Source organism: Pongo pygmaeus, chromosome 1 (assembly GCF_028885625.2).
Source record: "Pongo pygmaeus isolate AG05252 chromosome 1, NHGRI_mPonPyg2-v2.0_pri, whole genome shotgun sequence".
Lineage (NCBI taxonomy): Eukaryota > Metazoa > Chordata > Mammalia > Primates > Hominidae > Pongo > Pongo pygmaeus.
Window position 1 is genome coordinate 68675512 of NC_072373.2, and position 23019 is coordinate 68698530.

Sequence of the window (23019 nt, forward strand, 5' to 3'; positions counted from 1 at the left end):
CACATGTTTCACTCGCATAGGACTATAGCTTTGGGTTTGAAAGGGACACATTTATTGAGTACCTACTATGTGCCAAGCTCTGTACTAGACACTGGGGATACAAAGATAAATGTGACATAGTCCCTGTCTTCAAGGAGTTCACAGTTCATTGGAAAACACGAGACATAAAACCAAATAATTAGAATGCGTAAGGCCATTCTAAGGATTAAATGTAATTAATTGTAATTAAGTGGGAGACAACACTAAGTCATTTAATCCTCACACCAACAGCCTGGGAGAGGTGGTGTTGGTGCATTTTACAAGTGAAGAAAGTGAGGTTACATTGGTGAAATCACTTGCCTCAGGTCATACAACTAGGAAGAGACACTGCCGGCGGAGTGCCGGAGCACCACACAGCCTGGTGAGACTCACTTCTGGGCCTCTCTTCCCAGCTGTTTGCTCTGTGGTATCTCACTGGTGGCTTGAAACCTACCAACAGATGGGTCCCAGAAATCAGCAAACACTACAAAGCAGGTGACAGCCTGGATTCAGATTCCAGTTTGAAACTAAAGACTCCCCCCAGTCTCCCCTAGAACATTTTGGGATTTGAACCGCCCACTCCTTCTAAAAAGTCTGCCTCCCCCAGAGACTCACAGCAGCTTGCCCTGGACAAGACCAAAAAAGACAATGGATGTGGTCCGCCTTGGGAGTCCCCAAGGGCTGTGCAACTCAGTCAAGTCACCGTCCACCCTTCAGCTCTGAGCTGGAATCTCAGCAGACACATCTGGGCCAGGTAAGCCAGTGGGCCTGGGATGCGAGGGACAGAGTGGACCAAGAGGAAGAGGCGGCTGCGAGGGAGAGCGCGTTCCTTTCTCTAGAACGCTCATCTGGAGAACGTGGTCACTGTGATTAGTTGACTAATCTCTGTCTCCCCCACCAGCTCCACAAGGACAAGGACTGTGGCTGGCTTCACTAACCACGGTAGTGCAAGCACCACACCTGGGCAGCAGGAAGCCCCACACCAAGATTTGTTGAGTGAATGAATGAGGTAGTGAATGAAGCAGGAGACCATAAACGCTGAGGGTGTACACCTGCCTCCCTCCAGCACCTTCTACCCACCCTATGAGGAAGGAGGGGAAGCCGCAGGAGAGCTGGGCTACCTGGGGTAGAGTCCAGGTTCTGCTACTTACTAGGTAACCTGTGCCTCTGTGTCCTCCGCTGTAAAACGGGGTCTGTGGGGTTGTCCTGAGAATTAAATGAGTTAACATTTGTAAAGTACCTGGCAGGCAGTAAGCGCTATGTGTGTTAAACAGATAAGGAAGACATCCCCGCCCCCCACCCTCCACTCCCCAGATCACTCTGTGGGCAGAGACCGTTTTCTCCTCTGCTCTCCAAGGTAATGGTTCACCCCGTTGCACCCCGAGAGGGTTTCCCTGGAGAAAAGAACCACCGCCTTGTCAGAGCTCCGAGCCTTCTCCCCTTCCCCACACCCCGTCCCACCTCCAGCGTCCCCACCCACCTACCCACCCACCTCTGTCTCTCTGTAAGTGACCCTGAGCCTCGTCCAGCTCCGTCAGGCCCCCAGGCTCGCGGAAGGGGCCCTAGCAGCCCCGCTGCGGTCTGGGGGTCTGGGAAGCTGCAGGCTGGACGCACCGCCCGTCAGCGCCAAGGCCCGGCCCGCACGCCGCGGGCGCCACCCAGTGGCCATCTGCGGAATCGGCGGCGGAGGCGGCCTGCAAGAGCCTGGAGGCCCAGAGCGTACCGGGGGGTGACAAAAGGGAGAGAAGGTGGAAGGAAGGGCGTATCACCAAAGGGACTGCTAGTCTGTAGGTCATAGAGCAATTCATTCAGTCCAGGAACAGTGATCCGTGAGCAGGGCTGCACGGGCGCCGGTGCGCAGAGCCTGCAGGGGCCCTTTTCTCCCTGTGGGTTAGATATCCCCGGCCCCAGGTGACCCCTCCCGTAGGACAATCTTTGGCATGAGTCTGAGGTTCCTGCTCCTGGAATCCCTGGCTTCCCTGTGCCAAGCGCATTACACCCACAGCGCCACAGCTCTGGGCTGATGAGAAGACAAAGACGGGACTCCACACCCTGACGTTGGAGAAGCGCCTCGCTCCCTGGCTGGGGTTTCTGGGGAATAGCATTTGGCGGCAAGTCCAGGTTCTAATCCCAGCTCTGCCCTGACTCTACGTGTGCCCCAGCCCATCTGTGCCTCGATGTTCCCATCTGTGCCTCGATGTTCCCATCTGTGGAAAAATGATGATAAAAATAAAAATCTACCCAACCTCCTTTCCGGAGGTGGGGGAGGTGAGTCTTGCACGAAATAATGCTGACGAAAGCATTTTGAAGACCAAAAACCATGGTATTCCAAGTTTCTGATCTGTGATAGCTTTAGTAACCAGGTGAATACAAGAAATTACAAATACACTTACTTAAAGAGTAAGCCCCTCAAGTTCTGACATTAAAAACTCCTCAAACAAGAGACTTTTGTTTGGAGGGGAAAGAAAGGAACATGCAGTTGAGATCCAAAAATACAAAGTTCCATATGGGAAATTTAAATGATCTTAAGGATTTTACTATATAAAATTTAGAAGGCAGCTCACTCTTCAGGAAACTAGTAGAATAGACATTACAATCCCCAAAGACATTTGGAGGACAAAGGAAAATCCAAAAGTTAACTAGGATCCTACTTGATCCACTTCAAAAGCACAATCACAGAACCTCACAGTGATCTAGGACATCCCAACAGCCACCAGCATCTATTCAGAGTGCGCATGAACACCTCCACCTGCCCACTTGTACAGGGCTATTCCTTGTGCAAGAACAAATCCACCTGCAGACCCCATTCTGATAGCCATAGCAGTGGAACCCAGGCCCCTGACTATTGGCCCAGTATCATAAGAATGAAGCTGTCCCCCATTTCAGAGTTCAGACCTGGAATCTCAAGGCAGGATGAGAATTGACCCCAGAGTGAGGGAGAGAGGCAGCCCTGGCCCAACCTCTACCCGCAAAACAGAGCAGCGAGCCAAACAGCATTCCCTCACTGACTGGGTACCATGGGTAGCAGCTGCAGGGAAAGCAAGACCACCTGCTTCAGGACAGAGGATTGGGGTAAGCTGAGCAGGGGCCCAGCACCTGGCAGGGCAGACCCGAATGAGGGATTTCAGCTCCTCTGATTAACACATCTACTCAAAGTCCTTTTTATTTTATTTTATTTTATTTTATTTTATTTTATTTTTGTTTGTTTGAGATGGAGTCTCACTCTGTCATCAGGCTGGAGTGCAGTGGCACAATCTCGGCTCACTGCAACCTCCGCCTCCTGGGTTCATGCCATTCTCCTGCCTCAGCCTCTCAAGTAGCTGGGACTACAGGTGCATGCCACCACGCCAGGCAAATTTTTTATTTTTTGTAGAAACGGGGTTTCACCATGTTGGCCAGGATGGTCTCGATCCCTTGACCTCGTGATCTGCCCACCTCGGCCTTCCAAAGTGCTGGGATTACAGGCGTGAGCCACCTCACCTGGCCCCAAAAGTCCTTTTTGACATGCAGGGTCCTATGCAGATCCTAGCAGCCTCCTCCTCCTCCCTTCCCCCTCTCTTACTGTCTTCCTTCCTAAGTAGAGAGGGTCGCATACACCATCACAGCCTGTGTATTTCTGCTTCATAGTGTTTTTTCCCCAGTTTGTTCTGTTTCTCAGGCTTTTCTTCCCCCTTGCATCGCATGGTGCCATGCAATATCTGTTTCCTCTGTGGTCCTCCAGAGTGCCAGAATCTCTGGGAGTGAGCTTTGACAGACATCTCCTCTGAGTTCTCCAAGCCCCATGGGTTGTTGGATTTTACTGAGCTCCACTGTCTAAGTGCACTCGCACAGAGGCAGGCAGAGGGATGAGATGCCTAGCAGCCAAGTGGACAGCACTCTGATGTCAATTCTCACCCTGTTTAGAAGTTCCAGGTCCTGGATTCAGAGGTGAGGGGCAGACCCAGTCTCATGGTAGCAGTATTGGTTTCAAATTAATTCAACAATTCCCTGTTGCTCTTACTCTGGCTTCAGCACTGTGCTGGGTATTGGGGGATTTCAAAGGCAGGATGAGAAGATCTCAAGACTCCCTCACCTCGCCTTTCATTCTGACCCAAGGAAGAAGAGCATTCATCTGGTTGGTCAGATTTCAGGACATTGACATATTTGCAAGTGGGTGTAGTCACTATGCATAAAAGATAAGCTGAGGATGTAGCTGCAGAGGTTCTCTCTTCACCCAGCAGATGTACTTCACTGGCCCAGGCTGAGGCACTGTACTTGTCCTTCCATGTGGCTGGCCAGAGAACAAGAAGAGCAGAGATTTGGGGAGAACAAGGCCCCCATACTCAGCCCAGCTAACCCCAGTTCACTGCATGGGGTTTATGGCCCAAGCCCAGCTACCAGCAACGGTGATTCTGCTTCCTCCTCTGTTCTTTCTCTAGGGCTCCCTTTGGGACTTTGCAGGTAGTGGTTGCTAGAGTCTAGGTCTGCCTGGATGCTCTAGCCCTTACACATGGCTTAGCACCTCAATACTGTCAATAGCTTTGATAAGGAGCCATCACCCTCCAGCTCAACAGGGAGGCTAGCACAGTGCTGAGGGAGGAGGGAAGAGCTGGAATATTATTTCATCAGGGAGTTGGAAAAGGCTTCACAGAGACAGCGGAGTTTAACACTGGCCTTGAAAGACACATAGGATTCCATAGAAATTTGGAAGCAAAATTGACAAAAGGGATCTAATTAAACTAAAGAACTTCTGCACAGCAAAAGTAACTATCAGAGTGAACAGGCAGCCTACAGAATGGGAGAAAACTTTTGCAATCTATCCATCTGACAAAGGGCTAATATCCAGAATCCACAAGGAACTTAAACAAATTTTCAAGGAAAAAACAAACAACCCCATCAAAAAGTGGGCAAAGGATATGAACAGACACTTCTCAAAAGAAGACATTTATGCAGCCAACAAACATATGAAAAAAAGCTCATCATCACTGGTCATTAGAGAATTGCAAATCAAAACCACAATGAGACACCATCTCACACCAGTTAGAATGGCAATCATTAAAAAGTCAGGAAAAAACAGATGCTGGAGAGGATGTGGAGAAATAGAAACACTTTTACACTGTTGGGAGTGTAAATTAGTTCAACGATTGTGGAAGACAGTGTGGCGATTCCTCAAGGATCTAGAGTCAGAAATACCATTTGAACCAGCAATCCCATTACTGGGTATATTCCCAAAGGATTATAAATCATTCTACTATATAAAGACACATGCACACGTATGTTTACTGCAGGACTATTCACAATAGCAAAGACTTGGAACCAACCCAAATGCCCATCAATGATAGACTGGGTAAAGAAAATGTGGCATATATACACCATGAAATACTATACAGCCATAAGAAAGAATGAGTTTATGTCCTTTGCAGGGACATGGATGAAGCTGGAAACCATCATTCTCAGCAAACTAACAGAGGAACAGGAAACCAACACCGCATGTTCTCACTCATACGTGGGAGTTGAACAATGAGAACACATGGACACAGGGAGGGGAACATTACACACCAGGGCCTGTTGGGGGGTGGGGGGCAAGGGGAGGGATAGATTAGGAGAAATACCTAATGTAGATGATGGGTTGATGGGTGCAGCAAACCACCATGGCACATGTATATCTATGTAACAAACCCAGGAGTTCAAGGTTACAGTGAGCTGTGATTGTGACACTGCACTTCAGGCTGGGTGACAATGAGACCCCATCTCTTAAAAAAAAAAAAAAAGAACTTTTCACCTAATTTAGTAGATACCTGGGAGCCACTGAAAGCTATTGAGCAGGGGAAGGATCTGAGTGCTAAAAGGATGACTCTGGCAGAAGGGTGCAGGATGAATTGGAGCCAAACAAGGGGCGGGAGGACCAGTTAGGAGACAGAGACAGCAACCCAGGCAAGCAGAACATGAGGGCGGAGTGGTGGAGCTAGACCAGAGGCCCTAGCTGGAGCGAGCATGGAACCTGGAGGGCTTCATCCCAAGGAAGAGACAAGCTGGACTACGGAGGATTGCTCTAACGGCTCCAGGACAATGAGGGTGCCCGCCAGAGAACCTGGGAAGATGGGGAAGGCGGGGCTGGTTTGCAGAAAGATGAGCCTGGCCACCTGCCCCAGACCTCTCCACCTCACCTACTACCACTGCTCCCAGAATACACCTGCAGTGGTGTCCCTGGGCTGCTGTTGTCAAGAGCTGGAATGTCCTTCCCGCAACTCCCCTCCCCTTCCTCACCAGGCTGTCTCTCACTTATTCTTCAGTTCTCAGCTCCAGCGTTGCCTCCTCCTGGAAGCAGCCCCTGAGTCCCACAGTCAGACTTAGTCAAATGCCCTTCTTCTTCCCCAGTACAGCTTCTTACTCACCTCCATCCTAACTAACACTTGTGCTGGGTGAACTGCAGTTACTGGTTCACTTCTGTTTCCCCAATCTTCCCAAAGCCTTTTGAAGACAGGTGTTTAGTTTATCCAACATGTATGCAACAATATTTATTGAGCATCTACTATGTTCTAACTCCCAGGTGCTGAGAACTCGTTGTGGAGCAAGGAATGCTTGGTCCAGTGGAGGAAGGAGGTGGCCATTTGAACCGATGCAGGGCTAGCTCTTCTTTGACTCTTTATTCTTCACCACTAGCAAGGCCTGGCACAGAGAAGACTCTAAATAAATGGTGGTGGAGTAAAAGGACATAATGATTGGGACGTGTTGCAGGACATCCAGAAAGCAACTAGGAACAGAGAGCTGGAGCTCAGGAAAGGTGACTGCAGAGGGATATCTTTGGAATTCTGCCCTGCTCATCTGTAAGTTCGTGTGAGTTGCATCAAACCTGATGTGGAGAGTGCGTGGGGGTCTCGGAGCTTAAAGGAAATATGAAGAAAATGAGCAAGCTCCCATCAGCATTGCCTCTGCACTCCCGGCACTGCTTTTGCATGAACAGGGGACAGACACATCCCTGGCACAGGGAGGCTGTTCCCACTTAGAGCACATCTGTTGAAGGAATGAGGACACCAAGTCTGCCTGCACCCTAAGGCCAAACATCAGCTGGGCATCCAACGCTTACACTACCGAAAGCTGCTGTCCAAGGAAGCATGAGAGACCGTGGGGAAAAGCGCAGCTGCCTCCATGCAGTGTCCCAGCAGCAAATCATGTCTGCAGGCTCTAGACCCACCAATGATTTTTCTTCTCTTCCTAATTCAACGCAAGGTTTCAGCTCCATCTGAGTGCCTGTGGCACTGAGAAAATCAAATGTAGACTTAATTAATCCCAAATGATCTTGGCTCACTGCAATCTCCGCCTCCTGGGTTCAAGTGATTCTCCTGTCTCAGCCTCTCAAGTAGCTGTTCATGCAAAGTGACATTGAAAATGGAAAGACCCTATTCTGGGCATCATTTCTGCTGGTCCTAAAAAAAGAGTTATCCAAACTCCCACTCAAGAGCTCCCCTTCTGGCTCCCTGGTGGAAGCCAGCCCAGGTGAGGGCTCCTTCACTCTCCTGCAACTCTAAAATGCACTGTACAAGTTCTTGTGGACAAATTGCCATTAGGAACAGCTTCCAGTTGTCGGAAAACACTTGCAAGTAAACAACCCCATTCCAGTCAAACTGTATGACTTAGCTTTGGAGGTTTCTGAACTTCTGAGCCCTTTTGCCATCCCAGCCCCACCCCTGTAGTGCCTATGACCTTCAGCTCCTCCTCCGATGAAGATTCTAGACTGAAAGCTCCATGAGGAAGGGGCCGTGCCATGGTTCACTATCACAGCATCTAGTACATCTCCTGGAATATAGTAGGCCCTTGCTAAGGATTTGCTTTGTGGATTCAACACCTCTCTTGTATAAGATATAAAGATGTATAGGAGGCTGGGCTTACACCTGTAATCCCGGCACTTTGGGAGGCGAAGGTGGATGGATCACCTGAGGTCAGGAGTTTGAGACCAGCCTGGCCAACATGGTGAAATCTCGTCTCTACTAAAAATACAAAAACTAGCTGGGTGTGGTGGTGCGCACCTGTAATCCCAGCTACTTGAGAGGCTGAGGCAGGAGAATCGCTTGAACCCGGGAAGCGGAGGTTGCAGTGAGCCAAGATCACGTCATTGCACTCCAGCCTGGGCAAGAAGAGTGAAACTCTGTCTCAAAAAAAAGATGTATAGGATACGTTTCCCACCTTCGGACCCATCCTCCTTCTTAGGACACAGTCTGGAGAGGGTGGCCGAGGTCTGGTCCCACCAACAGTCCTTTCTCCAGATGTGCCAGGGCTGGCCAGCCCCAGCAGTGAGACACACTCCTGGGTGGCACCAGGGTCAGAAGAGCGTGGTCTAGCTATGGTGGCTCCTTTAGTCCTCCACTCAGGACCCTTCCTCTGAGCCTACAAATAATGCAGGCTGGCCTCCCCCATGCTCGACCCTCATTTTCCTCCATCAGCCCAGCACTCCCTGTTCCCTCTAGGATGCTTCCAGGAATATACAGCACCGTTTCAGAGAGGATTGAATTGCATGGCTTCTTGAGCAACCTGGAACACTTAAGCCAGCCAAATTCCTGCTTTATTTCAGACCACCAGGTATAACAGCAGAATTCTTCATCCTCATTAGAAAGGTGTTAGTGCGCAGTCCATAGAGAGAGAGACATCATGGTTAAGAGGCAGGTTCAAGAGCCTGGATACCTCAACTCCATCCTGGCTCTGCCACTTACTTTCTGGTGGTGGTGGGGAAAGTGCTTCATCTCTGTTTTCTCACCTCTAAAATAAGGCTGATATTAATAGTTCCTACCTCATTGGGATGTTATGAGGGTTAAATGAGATCATCCATCTGAAGCACTTAGAAAAGTGAGTATGCAATACAAACCTTCATTATTATCTGTATTTACAGTTTACAGAGGGCCCCACCAGAAGTGTTAACTCTAATTTACAAATGTAAGAGGGTGCACACACACTGGCTCCCTTTTCTCAATTTAGGATAGCACATTCCACTTCACCTTTCTATCTCCAGGAGGCTCTTCTCTGCCCCCTCATGGAAACACTTCCACCAAATCCCACTGCCTCTCCCCCAGCCCACAAAACTGATCATCTCCCATCCCTCCTGGCCGCTCCGTATTAATCAGCACAGCCTGTTTCAGATGTCCCCCAAAGCTTAGTGGCTCAACACAACAAAGGTGAGTTTTGCCTTCAGAGTCCAATACGAGTTGAGTGTAGGGGACATTCTGCTCCACTAAGGCATTCGGGGACCTGGACTCTTCCCAAGTAGTTCCACTGTCTTTCAGGGCCTTGGAGTACCACCCTGGGTCCCCTGCATCCAACAAGCAGATGGGAAGAAAACAGGGGGAGGATGGTATGGCAGGTTTTAGGACCGAGCCAGGCAGGGCTGCTCATCCCTTTAGCCCACCTTCCACAGGCCAGAAAACCAGTCCCATTGTTAGCAGTAGTGAATCTGCAGGGGTGTGCAGCAACTTGATTCTTGCCCTCTCAGAAGAAAGAATTCGGCTGAGGGGCAGAAGTAGTTTTAAGGCAGAGGGAGAGACCGAGGCAAGTTTTAGACCAGGAGTGACAGTTTATTAAAAAGTTTTAGAGCAGGAACAAATGGAAGTAAAGTACACTTGGAAGGGGGCCAAGCAGGTGACTTGAGAGATCCAAGTGTGCCATTCAGCCCTTGACTTGGGGTTTTATATACTAGCACAGTTTCAGAGTTTCTGTTTCTTCTCCCTTGATTCTTCCCTAGGGGCGGGCTGTCCAGGGCTGTCCGCTTGCGTGGTGGCCTGCAGGCACTTGGGAGGGGCTACATGCACAGCATGTTTACTGAAGTTGTGCATATGCTCATTTGAGGCATTTCTCCCCTTACCAGTCGAGTGTTCCTAGAGGAAGGTCATATACAGGTTAAACTCTGTCATTTTGCCTCTTGGTGCCCAGACTTGAGCCCACTCGCCCAGCTCCTGAGATCTTACCAGGAAGCGGCTGCTCACCAGCTTCAGGTGTTTTCTATCAGGAGTCTTCCTTTCCTTGGCACCAGCTATGCCCTATTATTTTAGACTGACAGTTAACAACTGCCTGACCATCACCTGATGGTTGTCTGACATTCCTGTGGGCGGGGGTGTGGGGAGTCCTCTCCTGTCCTGCTCATGTCTGCTTAGCTACCTACTCTAACACTATGACTCCACCTTACAGTAGTGGAAGCTCAGAAAGATAGCCTTTCCAGCTAGGTGCAGTGGCTCACACCTGTAATCCTAGCACTTTGGGAGGCTGAGGCGGGCGGAGTTCAGGAGTTCAAGACAAGCCTGGCCAACATGGTGAAACCCTGTCTCTACTAAAATACAAAAATTAGCCAGGCATGATGGCGGGTGCCTACAATCCCAGCTACCTGGGAGGCTGAGACGGGAGAATCGCTTGAACCCAGGAGACAGTGGGTGCAGTGAGCTGAGATCATGCCACTGCACTCCAGCCTGAGTGGCTGAGCAAGACTCCATCTCAAAAAAAAAAAAAAAAAAAAGATAGCCTTTCCATGTGTCCAGGAGGGGAATCAAACCTGTTTGATGAACATATTGTATTTTTTCTGCTACCTGCTCCTGAAGCAGAGGCTTTTCTGGGAGAAAACTTGAATCTATTCTCTTCAGGCCATTCTCTTAGAAAATAGGCCCAAAGTGATACTCCATGTTTCCCTGCAAATCCTGTAGCAGACGATGTCTCATCATCAAATCCTGCAGGCAGACATGAGAGAAAGAAGGTGCTCTTCGGGAGAGATGGAGCTGGTGCTGCTCTCAGCTCTGCCACTCCTTGGCAGCTCAGCTTCCTCCTTTGCAGGATGGAAGTGGGGGCATGGAGGACTTTGAGCATTGGTGACTACATATATGAAGAGTGGCCAGGGATATTACTGTCCTTGGCCCTGCTTCCCTGTTCTCCCATCCCCCAACCACCTCACACCACCCCACACCACCTGTCCAGAGTCAGGGCTGCTGGGACAGGCACAGTTCTTCTGGCTGCCCGGGTGGCCTGGTTTGTTTTCAGCTGGTCAACCCCACTGACAGGGGAGAAACAATGGGGAAGGGGAATGAGGATCAGGACAGCCTGCAAATGTAATTAAGCGAAAGCAAAATCTGAAAACCCAAATCCCTCTCCCGCCCCAACCGATGCCAGCTTGATCTTTTTTGTTTCTGGACCCCACCCCCAATGCACGCCCCCACACTTCATGCTCAGCTGATCCAGATGGTCTGTGGATGCTGAGAGCCAAACAGTGTGGGGAACTGGTTGTTTCGTAAGCTCCTACAGACTCTGTCACTAATTGTAAACCCATTTGGGACACATTCTGAAACAAGAGGCTTTTCAGTAACCTCTAGTTCCTAAACAAACACAAATCAGGGTTCATGCTTTCTCTCTCATTTTACCCCTCCCCAGGCTCCTCCTCACCTTGCTTTAAAATAATTACTTGGGAAACAAAGGGCAACACCCACTTTGTGCGCCCCTGGTAATACCGCAGTCACCTACCAGCTCCGGAAGCAAGAGAGTCATTGTTCTCCTAGCAACACGCACTGCCCCAGCTGCACGTGTTTGGTGCTTGGATTACACCAGCCAGCAGTGGGGGTGTGCATGTTGCTAGGAGAACTTGAACTTGAGTTTAAATTTGCAACCTCTCCTCACTGCCACAGCTTTCTTTCAGCTGCAAACAACACACACTCAACTGCAGAATCCACAACGCCGGGCCCAACGGGGAAATCCCCAGCCTCAGATAAGACCAGTGGGCTTTTATCCTTTTCTTTTCTCATGTCCTTCTTTCTTGAATTTCAGACAGTCAACAACCACACAAATAAGCAAGAATTATGAAGATCCATTGTACAATATTGACTGAGCACCTCCTATTGCCGGCTGCTGTCCTGGGCACTTCAGACACAACATGAAGGAAACAGACAAAAGATCTTCCCCTTAGAGAGCCTGCATCTGGGGTAGGGAGGATGATAAGCAAATAAACACATCAGTATCAGTCGGCGTTCTCCAGACAAACAGAGCCAGGAGGAGCTAGATTAGCTCTAAATCTAGATGACATAGATGTGTGTATGTGTACATATTACATATATGTATAAAGGAATTTATTTCAGGAATTGGCTCCTACAGTTGTGGAGGCTGGCAAGTCTGAGATCTGTGGAGCAGGCTGGAAACTCATGCAGGAATTGACGCTGCAGTCTTAGGGCAGAATTTCTTCTTCCATAGGGAAACGTCAGTTTTCCTCTTCAAACCTCGCCACTGATTAGATGAGGCCCATCAAGCTATCAAGGGTAATTTCCTTTACTTAAAGACAACTGATCGTGTTTACCATATCTATAAAATACCTTCACAGCAACACTAGGTTAGCGTTTGCTTCAATAACTGGGTCTTGCCTGGGCGCGGTGGCTCACGCCTGTAATCCCAGCACATTGGGTGGCCAAGGCGGGCAGATCACAAGGTCAGGAGATTGAGACCATCCTGGCTAACACGGTGAAACCCCATCTCTACTAAAAAATACAAAAAAAAAAAAAAATAGCCAAGCATGGTGGCAGGCGCCTGTAGCTACTCGGGAGGCTGAGGCAGGAGAATGGCGTGACCCCAGGAGGCAGAGCTTGCAGTGAGCCAATATCACGCCACTTCACACTAGCCTGGGCCACAGAGCGAGACTCCATCTCAAAAATAAAAATAAAAAAATAAAATAAAATAACTGGGTCTTATAGCTTAGCCAAGTTTGACACATAAAACCAAGCATGCCAAATGCATGTCCAATGTGTTGGGTAGTGATAAGTAAGTGCAATGGGGAAAAAGAAAGCAGGTAGAGAGGGACAGGGAGCCCCAGGCAGTGGGGCACAGGAGACCTACCATGTGAGATATAATACATCGTTCAATACAAACTTGAACGAAAAATAAATGAACATACCTAGGCACTGCATTCAAAAAGCACAACAAAATCCTCACTTAGTGACAGATCTGCTTAATCATGACTCTGCAGCACTGGAATTGAGGACAGGAGAGAGGCCGTTTGCAGAGCTCTAATTAATAGCAGCACAGCCAAAGCAAGAAGCTAGCGTTTAGTCTCCGGTCTTGATGGATCTTCAGAAACAGATCCCTGTCTGCAACCGCCTCCTGGCTGAATTCCTGCTTCCACGCTCGCCCCTCCCTCCACTCCTCCGCTCCCACCCCGGACAGTGGTCGCGGCGCTTGACCTCTTCTCCCCGCCGCCCCCCCACCCCATCCCTTCACCACCCACTCCCACTGCAGCTGCAGTCCCAGTAGCCTCTTGCTGGTTCCCCAGCACTCCTTCTCGCTTCTGCTCCAGGCCTTTGCTGCTCCTCCTCCACATCCTGGAAGGGTCTCCTCCCAGCCATGTGCCTGGCTCTCCCCACACATCCTCCTCAGAAAGGTCAGCCTTGACCACTCCATAAAATAGCACCCTCGTCATCACTCTCTGCCTCCTTAGCCCATCTTCTCGGTCTTCATAGCGCATATGTTAAATATCTATTTCTCTGTTGATTGTCTTCTCTCACTCTGTTGTTCTTTTAAAATTGTAGTAAAATTACATAAAATTTACCACTTTCAATTGCACAATTCAGTGACATTTAGCACATTCCCAGTGTTAGACAACCATCACCACTACCTAGTTCCAGAACATTTTCACCACCCTAAAGGAAACCCATACCCATTAAGCAGCCACTCCCCATTTCTCCCTCCTCCAAGCCCTGACAATCACCACTCTGCCTTCTGTTTCTGCAGCTTTGCCTATTCTGGGTATATTACATGAAAGGAATCATACAGTATGTGGCCTTTTCTGGCTGACTTCTTTCACTCAGCATGATATCTTTGAGGCTGGTCCATCCTGTAGCGTGGGGCAGTACTTCATTTCATCTATGGCTGAAGAGCCTTCCATTGTGTGGGTGTGCCATGTTTTGTTTCTCCATTCATCCACTGATGGACATTTGGGTTGTCTGCACCTTCTGCTATTGTGAATGATGCCACAGTGAACATACATGTGTGGTGTTTGTTTGAAGGGGACTCTGTCTTGATCATTTTGTGTCCCTGGCTTATGAACAGACCTGCAGATTAACTTGTGGACAGCTTAATCTTCAGGCAAATAAATAAAAGGCACAGTTCAGCATCTAATTTAATTTTCCCCAGGCCCCTTTATCAACTTTCTCTGCCACAGCAAGGACCAAGCCTTTGTATCCACAGCTACCCAATACCCACACCCTTAGCCAAACCCATCCAGCAGAGGGGCAGGGGTCCAGCTAGGCTCCTCCCAGCTCCCTGCTTCCCAAAGTTAGGACATCCAGGCCATTGAGCCAAATGTGCCCTTCGGAATTCCCACACAGCCCCAGGATTCCCCCAAAACAAAGAACTTTTGTCCTCAGGTAAAGGCTGACTAGTAGGCTAATAAGACTTTGGATATTTCTTTGAATGGGATAAAATCTCAAATTTTATGATTAGAAATTGGACCCTAAGAAACATCCCTGGGACTCGTTTCCAGGGCTGCCATAACAAAGTACCACAAACCAGGTGGCTTAAAGCAACAGAAATTCATTTTCTCATTATTCTGGAGAGGCCGGAAGCCTGCAATCCAGGAGTCAGCAGGGCCACGCTCCCTCGGGAGGCTCTGGGGAAGAGTCCTTCCTTGCCTCTTCCAGCTCATGGTGGTTTCCAGCAATCCTTGGCCTTGTTCTTGGAATGCAGCTGCCTAATCCCACCTCCACCTCTGTCTTCACATGGCCTTCCTCGCCTGTATCTCACATCATCTTCTTTTTATTTTTTTTTTTTTGGAGACAGAGTCTCACTCTGTCACTCAGACTGGAGTGCAGTGGCGCCATCTCAGCTCACTGCAACCTCTGCCTCCTGGGTTCAAGTGATTCTCTTGCCTCAGCCTCCTGAGTAGCCGGGATTACAGGTGCCCATCACCACGCTCGGATAATTTTTGTATTTTCAGTAGAGATGGGGTTTCACCATGGTGGCCAGGCTGGTCTCGAACTCCTGACCTCAGGTGATTCACCCACCTCGGCCTCCCAAAGTGCTGGGATTACAGGCATGAGCCACCACACCCAGCCCACATTATCTTCTTAAAAGGACATCACTCATATGGGATAAAGGGCCCATCCTACTCCAGCATGATTTCATCTTAACTAATTCATCTACAATGACCATATTTCCAAATAAGGTCATATTCTGCAGTAATTGGGGGTTAGGACTTCAACATATCTTTTCTGGAGACATAATTCATCACTTTGGAGAAGGGGTCATGGGATGCATAGCCTTGATTTTACTAAAGTATAAATCACTGGTAAGGTATTGGGGAGCACAGGGAGCTGCGTGCAAATAAAGAAGACCATGCATAGGCAGGGTTCCACTGATGAGGAGAAATGGGCAAGAAACAGGAGAATGGAACTTTCCTCTCTCTTCCTCTGTCTTCCTTGCAATTTAGCTGAGAGCCAAATCTGTACCTTGCAGCCAGCACAGCTGCAGAACAGGGCAAGGAGGTATCTCAGGTCTCCTAGAGGGACCCTTGGAATGCACAGAGCAGCTCACTCCTCTGCTCAGAACCCTCCAAGAGCTCCCCTGTGAGCCCGGCTAATGCCCACAGGACCCCAGGCCATCTTCCCTCCACATTCCCGCTCCTATCCCTTCCCCACCTCTCACTCCACGCCAGCCACATTGGGTTCCATCCTGTCCTTGAAAATGCCCAGCATGCTCCTGTCCTGGCACCTGTGTCCTCCTGGTCCCTATCCCTGGAATGTTCTTCCTTCCTTCAGGGATCTACGTGGCTCAAACTGCATTCTATCTGGCCGTCCCTGCCCACCCTATCTCCCCTCCATCCTACCACTTTCTACGCCCCTCCCTTGCTCATTTTTTCCGTAGCCCTTGCCACCACCTGATGTACATATATTTACCTACTTACTGTCAGTCTTCCTCCACTAGAATATGCACACATGATAGAGGGAACATCGTGCTGTGCTCCTCATGGCCATATTCCTGTCCTCCCAGCAGCCCTGGCTTGTATTAGGTGGTCAGTGAACTATCATCAGATAAAGGAAGCTGCTGTGCCACACCAGGTGCTAGAGGAGCTCTGCAGCCGCTGGAGGGCCCCTGCACTGGGGCTAGTGTCCTGAGGGTCAGGGGAGGGGCGGCTGGGCTTCAGATCCCTTCCTGCCTTGGGCACAGGGAAGACCCCAACCCTACCTGGAAGGGCTGCTGTCCTCAGCAGGCCCCACACCGCCTCAGCAGGCCCCACAGGGCCCCACGCCTCCCAGAATTGCTTACCTCAGGCTAGGGAGGAAGTGGCCTTGGGTTCACCTGTTTCCTGGCTCTTCCTGGCAGCCTCTGCCGCTCCAGCCTGGGTGGTGGGGATTCAGAGGGTCCATCTAGGCAGTGCATTTTCTGTTTCCTGCAGCTGCCGCAAAAAATCACCACAAACTCAGAGGTTTAAAATAACACAGTATTATTCTTACAGTCCTGGAGGTCAGAAGTCCAAAATAAGGCTAATGGGGCTAAAATCAAGGTATCAGTGGGGCTGGTTCCTTCCAAAGTGTGGGGAAGACAATCCATGGCCTGCCTTGGCCCCTCCTCCGTCTCCAAAGCACAGCCCTTCAGTCTCTGCAAGCGCATCACTCCAGTCTGTGCTTCCCGGATCTTCCTGCCTTCTCCTCTGACTCTGACTCCTGGGTCCCTCTGATGAGAACCTTTGTGATTACCTGGGGCCCACCTAGATAAGCCAGGCTAATCACCTCAAGATCCTTAACCGCATGGACAAAGTCCCTCTTAATATATGCTAACATTCCTAGTGCCAGGGATTAGGGCATAAACATATTTGGGGGCTGTTATTTAGCCTTCCTCAGGCAGGAATGGGGCAGCCCTGCTCCCCAACCACTGTCAGGATGTTACTGGAAAGAAGTCCTAATCCAGACCCTAAGAGAGGGCTCTTGGAGCTCACACAAGAAAGAATTTGGGGCAAGTTCACAGAGTAAAATGAAAGCAAGTTTATTTAAAAATTAAAGGAATAGGCCAGGCGCAGTAGCTCACGCCTGTAATCCCAGCACTTTGGGAGGCCGAGGTGGATCACCAGAGGTCAGGAGTTTGAGACCAGCCTGGCCAACATGGTGAAACCCCGTCTCTACTAAAAATACAAAAATTAGCCAGGCATGGTGGCTCATACCTGTAGTCCCAGCTACTCGGGAGGCTGAGGCAGGAGAATCACTTGAACCCAGGAGGCAGAGGTTGCAGTGAGCCGAGATCACACCACTGCACTCCAACCTAGGCAATAGAGTGAGACTGTCTCAAAAAAAAAAAAGTAAAGGAATAAAAGGGTGGCTACTCCATGGGCAGAACTGCCCCGAGGGCTGCTACCGGCTATTTTTATTTCTTGATCATATGCTAAACAAGAGGTGGATTATTCATGAGTTTTCTGGGAAATGGGGCAGAGATTTCCCTAGGAACTGAGGGCTCCTCCCCATTTTAGATGTACATGGTAACTTCTGGGCATTTGTAAACTGTCAGGCACCGATGGGAGTGTCTTCAGCATGCTAATGCATTCTAATCAGCATATAATCAGCAGTGAGGGTAACCAGAGGTCACTTTTGTCACCATCTTGGTTCTGGCAAGTTTGGGCCAGCTTCTTTACCACATCCTGTTTTATCAGTGGGGTCTTTGTGACCTGCATCTTGTGACCTCCTGTCTCATCCTGTGACGGAGAATGCCTAACCTCCTAGGGATGCTGCCCCAGCAGCTCTCAGCCTCATTTCACCCAGCCCCTATTCAAGATGGAGTCACTCTGGTTCCAACGCCTTTAACAATGACGTGCCAGGTACCTGCCCCACCCTGCTGAGGTGGGACCTTGCCTCCCAGGGTCCTTCTATCAGCTCCTCCTCAACCCCAGCTTCAGATCCCCCAACACCCGACCCCAGGCTTTCCCACAGTTCCAGGACAGCTGCAGCCCCTGGTTACACCTTTTTGCCCGGCTGAACCAGGGCCGGGCAAAAAGGTGGTTCAGACTGCCCGGCTGAACCAGGGCCGGGCAGTCTCAGGAACTGAGACTCTGCATCTCAGAGACCCGGCGTCTCTGAGGCCGGGATGGTGGCACCTCCTTCAACTTTGCGGGGAGGGGTACAGAGACAAGGCAGGGATGAGAGCGGGATAGGTTAATGTCCCAAGGTCAGTTTCACACTTTTTCTTCTGTTATTTTGCCTCCTGCTTCCTCTCTTCCCCAGAAAACACTCTGGCTTTTCTCCCTCTAGTTCTCCATCCTCCCCTACCTTAGCTAGTGACACTCAGTGCATCCAGCACTTTCCATAGTCAGTGCATGGAGGAGGGCATTCACAGAGTCTATGCTGGGGCTCTTGCTCCCCCCACCCCACCACACACACGAGAATCACATTCTGAACGATGTTCGATGGGAAAAGAGGCCAAGCACATGGACACTGCCCCACCTCAGCCCAGTGTGACCATAAGAGTTGCAGAGCCAGGAGGGCCACTCCACTCCCAGTGCCACCGTCATCCCTGATGGCTGTGAGACTCACCCCCACAGAGATTCAGTTTTCTCTTCTATAAAATGGAGATCATCCCTTTCAGGATGACTGTCCCTACCTGTGGTCCCCAAACTCCTGTCATCACTCACAAAATATCCATGACATGGAAGAATCGTTGTAACAGCAGAACAAGGAAGAAACAGAGATCATGGCTGCAAGAACCTCAGACTGCATGGGCACCTGGGGCCAGAGGTCAGGGGAACCCACAGCGTCCAAGACCAAGCCTTAACCAGGGAAAGCACCAACTTTCACAATGGTTTTATATGCTGGAACAGCCCCCAGGCCCCTCCCATTGTCCCCCCTCAGGCCCCAGCACACCCCACAGGGCCGAAGAAGAGGTCCTGTAACCGCCCAAGGGGTTCATCTTGCCTCCTGCCTAAACAGAGCCAATTTATCAAGACAGGGGAATTGCAACAGAGAAAGAGTAATTCACGCAGAACCAGCTGTGTGGGAGATCAGAGTTTTATTATTACTCAAATCAGTCTTCTGGAAAACTCAGGGATCAGAGTTTTTAAGGATAATTTGGTGAGTCAGGGACCAGTGAATCAGGAGTACTGATTGGTTGGCCAGGGGATGAAATCATAGGGAGTCAAAGCTGTTCTCTTCTGCTGAGTCAGTTCCTGGGTGGGGGCCCCAGAACTGGTTGGCAGGTCCAGGTGGGGCCATACAATTGTTAGAAATGTAAAAACCTGAAAAGACATCTCAAAAGGCAGATCTTGGGTTCACAATAGTGATGTTACCTTCAAGAGTAACTGGGGAAGTTGCAAGTCTTACGACCTCTGGAATAATGGCTGGTAATATTTAGAATTCTAGCCACTGTCATCTTGACTTCATAGCTGGTGGCCTTTCATTTGTTTTACAAGAACAGTTTAGCCTTTTGGGAAGGGCTATTATATAAACTATACACTAAATTCCTTCTCAAAGCTAGTTCAGCCTATACCCAGGAATGAATAAGGACAGTTTAGAGGTTAGAAGCAAGATGAGGTCAGTTATGTCTGGTATCTTTCACTGTCATAATTTTCTCAGTTATGATTTTTGCAAAGGCGGTTTCAGTCTCTAGAGCAATCCTGTCTCTTATTGCCACACACTGGTGAGGCCAGCATTATCTTTGGAAGAGACAACTTCCCTAGACGTTCCACATCCCGTGCAGGTTGGTTCCAACAATGACCGTCCTTCAGGTGGCTGAGTAGCCCGCAGAGACAGGGAAGTGAGGCGGGCAAGAAAGCACACTTTTTCCAGTCATAACTGCCTGATTCTTCCTATAATTCCTCAGCTGGCTGTGGGGGCTGCGAAGTGACGTGAGGAAAGCACAGAAGGGGCCCTCAGGAATTGCTGGTTCTCTCCCCACTGCTGCCCTACAAGGGGCCCCTGCACAAGGCCCTCAAAGCCTCTGAGCCTCCGTCACCTGTTAAATGAGTTGACGACTGGCCCTGCTGAAACTGCCTTTGCAAAAATTATAACAGAAAATTATGACAGCAAAAGAGATCTGATCTAACCAACCCCCATTTTCTCTTTAACCTCCAAACTTTCCTCCATCATTCCTGGGCATGGGCCAAGCTACCTTTGGGAGACATTTAGTTTATAGTTTAAATGGTAATAGCCCTTCCCCAAAACTAAACTGCCTTTGAAATGAAAGGCGGTTTACTATTGAAAATCTATGAATGAAAGTCCACCAGGTTAAGAGGATGAGAGGAGACTAGATGCTGCTGAGGTGTAGACCTAAAAGATTACTGGCCATTATTCCAGAGGTCAGAAAATTTGTAACCTCCCCAATTACTTCTGCAGATCACAGCACTATCACAGAACCTAAGATTGGTCTTTTGAGATCTTTTTCAGACTTACGCACCTGGACAAGTGGCTCAAGACTCAGCCAGTCTGTGGCTTCCGACCCAAAGGTGGACTCAACACACAAGGACTGTTTTCTGCAGCCCTAGGATTGCATCCCCAACCAATCGGCAACACCCATTCCCCCTGCCTGCCAAAATAACCTTGAAAAACTCTAGCCTCCAAAATTTGGGGGAGGCTGATTTGAGTTATAATATAGCTCTGTTCTCCTGTTTAGCCATCTCTATGTGAATTAAACTCTTTCTCTATTGCAATTCCCCAGTCTTGATCTTCAGCTCTTTCTGGGCAGCAGGCAAAATAAACACACTGGGTGGTGACACTATTACCTCGTGTATGAGGGCCACCTTGAAGTGACCCGGCACAACATACAAATGTGTTACATAAAAGAACAACGAGGAATAAAGAAAAGAATTGGTTAGGCAGTGCACTCATTTCCTAGGGCTGCCATAACAAAGTGCCACACACCAGGTGACTTAAAACAACGGAAATCTATTGTCTCACAGCCCTGGAGGCCTAAAGTCTAAGACCACGTTGCCCTCAGAAAGGAGCTGTTCAGGCCTCCCTACAGGCTTCTGGTAGCCTCAGGCATAGATGCCTCGCTCTTCACAGGGTGTTGCCTCTTCACAGGGTGTTGTCTTCACAACATCTTCCCTGTGTGTGTGTTTGTCTCTGTGTCTAAATTTCCCCTTTTCATAAGGACACCACTCATATTGATTAAGGCCCACCCTAATGACCTTATTTTAACTTGATTATCTTTGTGAAGACCCTATTTCCAAATAAGGTCACGTTCTGAGGTACTGGAGGTTAGGACTTCAATATATCTTTCTGTGGGGAAACAGTTCAACCCATAACAGGCAAGGGTTGGTAAACTTTTCTGGAAAAAGCCAGACAGTAACATTTTAGACTTGTGAGCCACTGTCTCTGTCACAACTACGCACTTCTGCTGTGGCAGGCTGAAAGCAGCCATAGACAATACATAAATGAATAAGCCTGGCTTGTTCCAATAAAACTTTATTTACAACAATAAGTTGTGGGCCACATTTGGTTGGCAGGCCATAGTCTGCCAATCCCTAGGTTAGAACACCAATTTTAAAACAAGGAAAAAGAGTTTCTGCAGCCTTTCTGAAAGAGGGGACTCAGTCAGGGAACCAGAGATTGGGAGCAAAATCTGAGTCCCCAGAAGTGCTAAGAGGGGACTCAAGGAAACTCCTGGGGTTTAAGAACGTGGACTCAAAATGCGGGAGGAAGACAGGGCACCCTGGAGGAATTCCGCACAAGGCACTTGGCTTGCCCACAGGCACTAAGGGCTGATCTTACAGCAGAGGAAACTGAGGCACCAAAAGATCAAGTGACTTGCCAAAAGACACAGCTAGTAGAGGAAGGATTCCATCCCAAGCAATGTGATTTCAGGGGCTGAGCTTGTAACCACTAGCAATTACTCCAGAGGACAAAGAACCAAAAGAGGACCAGGCACTGGGAGCTGGGTGTCTCAGGCCAAGTTCTTCAGGGGTTGGAGTCACAAGGGTGGAACACAAGAGGGCCAGGGAGTTAGAAAGGGCCAGTGGAAAACAGCAGTGTGTCAGTCATTAGAATGTGCGGGCATCAGCCTTGCTGTCTAAACATCATCAGGAGGGGCTTTACCAACACCCCCCACTAAACAAAGCTATAACACCTCTCCCACAGAAGCAGTGGAGATGGGCACTCTTACTCTGAGTTAACAAAGGTCTTATGAGTTGTGTTCAACATAAGCTAATAAATAAATACTCAGGGAATCAGTTCACCAGGATTGTAAAGAAATAAAAATAGAAACAAGGTCAGGTACTAATGGGAAGATGCTAATTGTGCTCTGTCATGGAACCTCACCCTTGTTGGCCTGTCATCTTCACACTTCATTGAAAATCCATTAAAACAATTTTGAGGCCATTAACCCTGACTTTCAGGCAGAAGCTTCCCTTGGGCACAGTTGTGTGACTAGGGTTCTTTCATTAATATTTAGTGTAATTGCTTGAGAGCTGGATAATTGTGATTACAGACTACCACTTAAATACGGAAGGGGAGCATGAAGATGGGATCTTTTCTTTGCATCTTTTTTATTTTTAATATGTGTGGAATCATCTCCCTCAGGCAAGATAATATATTGAAACTTGAATTTTTAAAACAAAGAGAGGGCTGATTACTCGGTCTACAAAAGAATTCACCACAAGATTCCTTAAATTGTGAGCTCCCAGAGCAATCAAAATTATTTGATTTATGAAATTTCAATCTGCTGGCATCTTTTCCATATTATGAGTCTATCATAAAGGTTATATTTGAAAAAAGAAACACAGCTACTAATGAGTGCCCTAGAGGCTGCTGAGTGGAGAATTAAGGCCTGCATTTATAAACAGGGTGACCAGAAGACATATCTTAAGGACACCTTGAAATTCAGCCTTGATGCCTGGGATAGGACCATGATTTGCTAGGACATGCAGTCAGACAGATGAACCAAGGGGGACACCAATTAGAGATGAGAGGACCCTGAGACCAGTCTGCAACTTGGAGCAACTGCAAGGAGATGCTGCTTCCAGAGTACAGAGGGGAAAACTCCTGCTCCCAAAAAAGATTCTTCCTCCTCTGTCCCTCAGCCCCATGAAATGGGACAAACTGATCC

At 49.0% G+C, this 23019-nt stretch overlaps 1 protein-coding gene across 4 annotated transcripts in view; it reads right to left on the minus strand.

Annotated features, from left to right (window-relative positions):
* Positions 1–9539: 9539 nt before the first annotated feature.
* LOC129016890 (uncharacterized) overlaps positions 9540–23019 on the minus strand; it is a 74251-nt gene continuing 60771 nt past the window's right edge. For 2 of the 4 annotated variants that reach the window (XR_008494970.1, XM_054456674.1), the window contains exon 3: positions 9540–9860. Coding sequence is in view for 1 of the 4 variants with exons in the window: in XM_054456674.1 (XP_054312649.1) it covers positions 9690–9860 (171 nt within the window). In the remaining 3 variants the exon portion in view is untranslated. Of the gene's footprint in view, positions 9861–9950; positions 10243–16263; positions 16394–23019 lie in introns of those variants that run through there. The other 2 variants (XR_008494973.1, XR_008494971.1) reach the window with 2 other exon arrangements.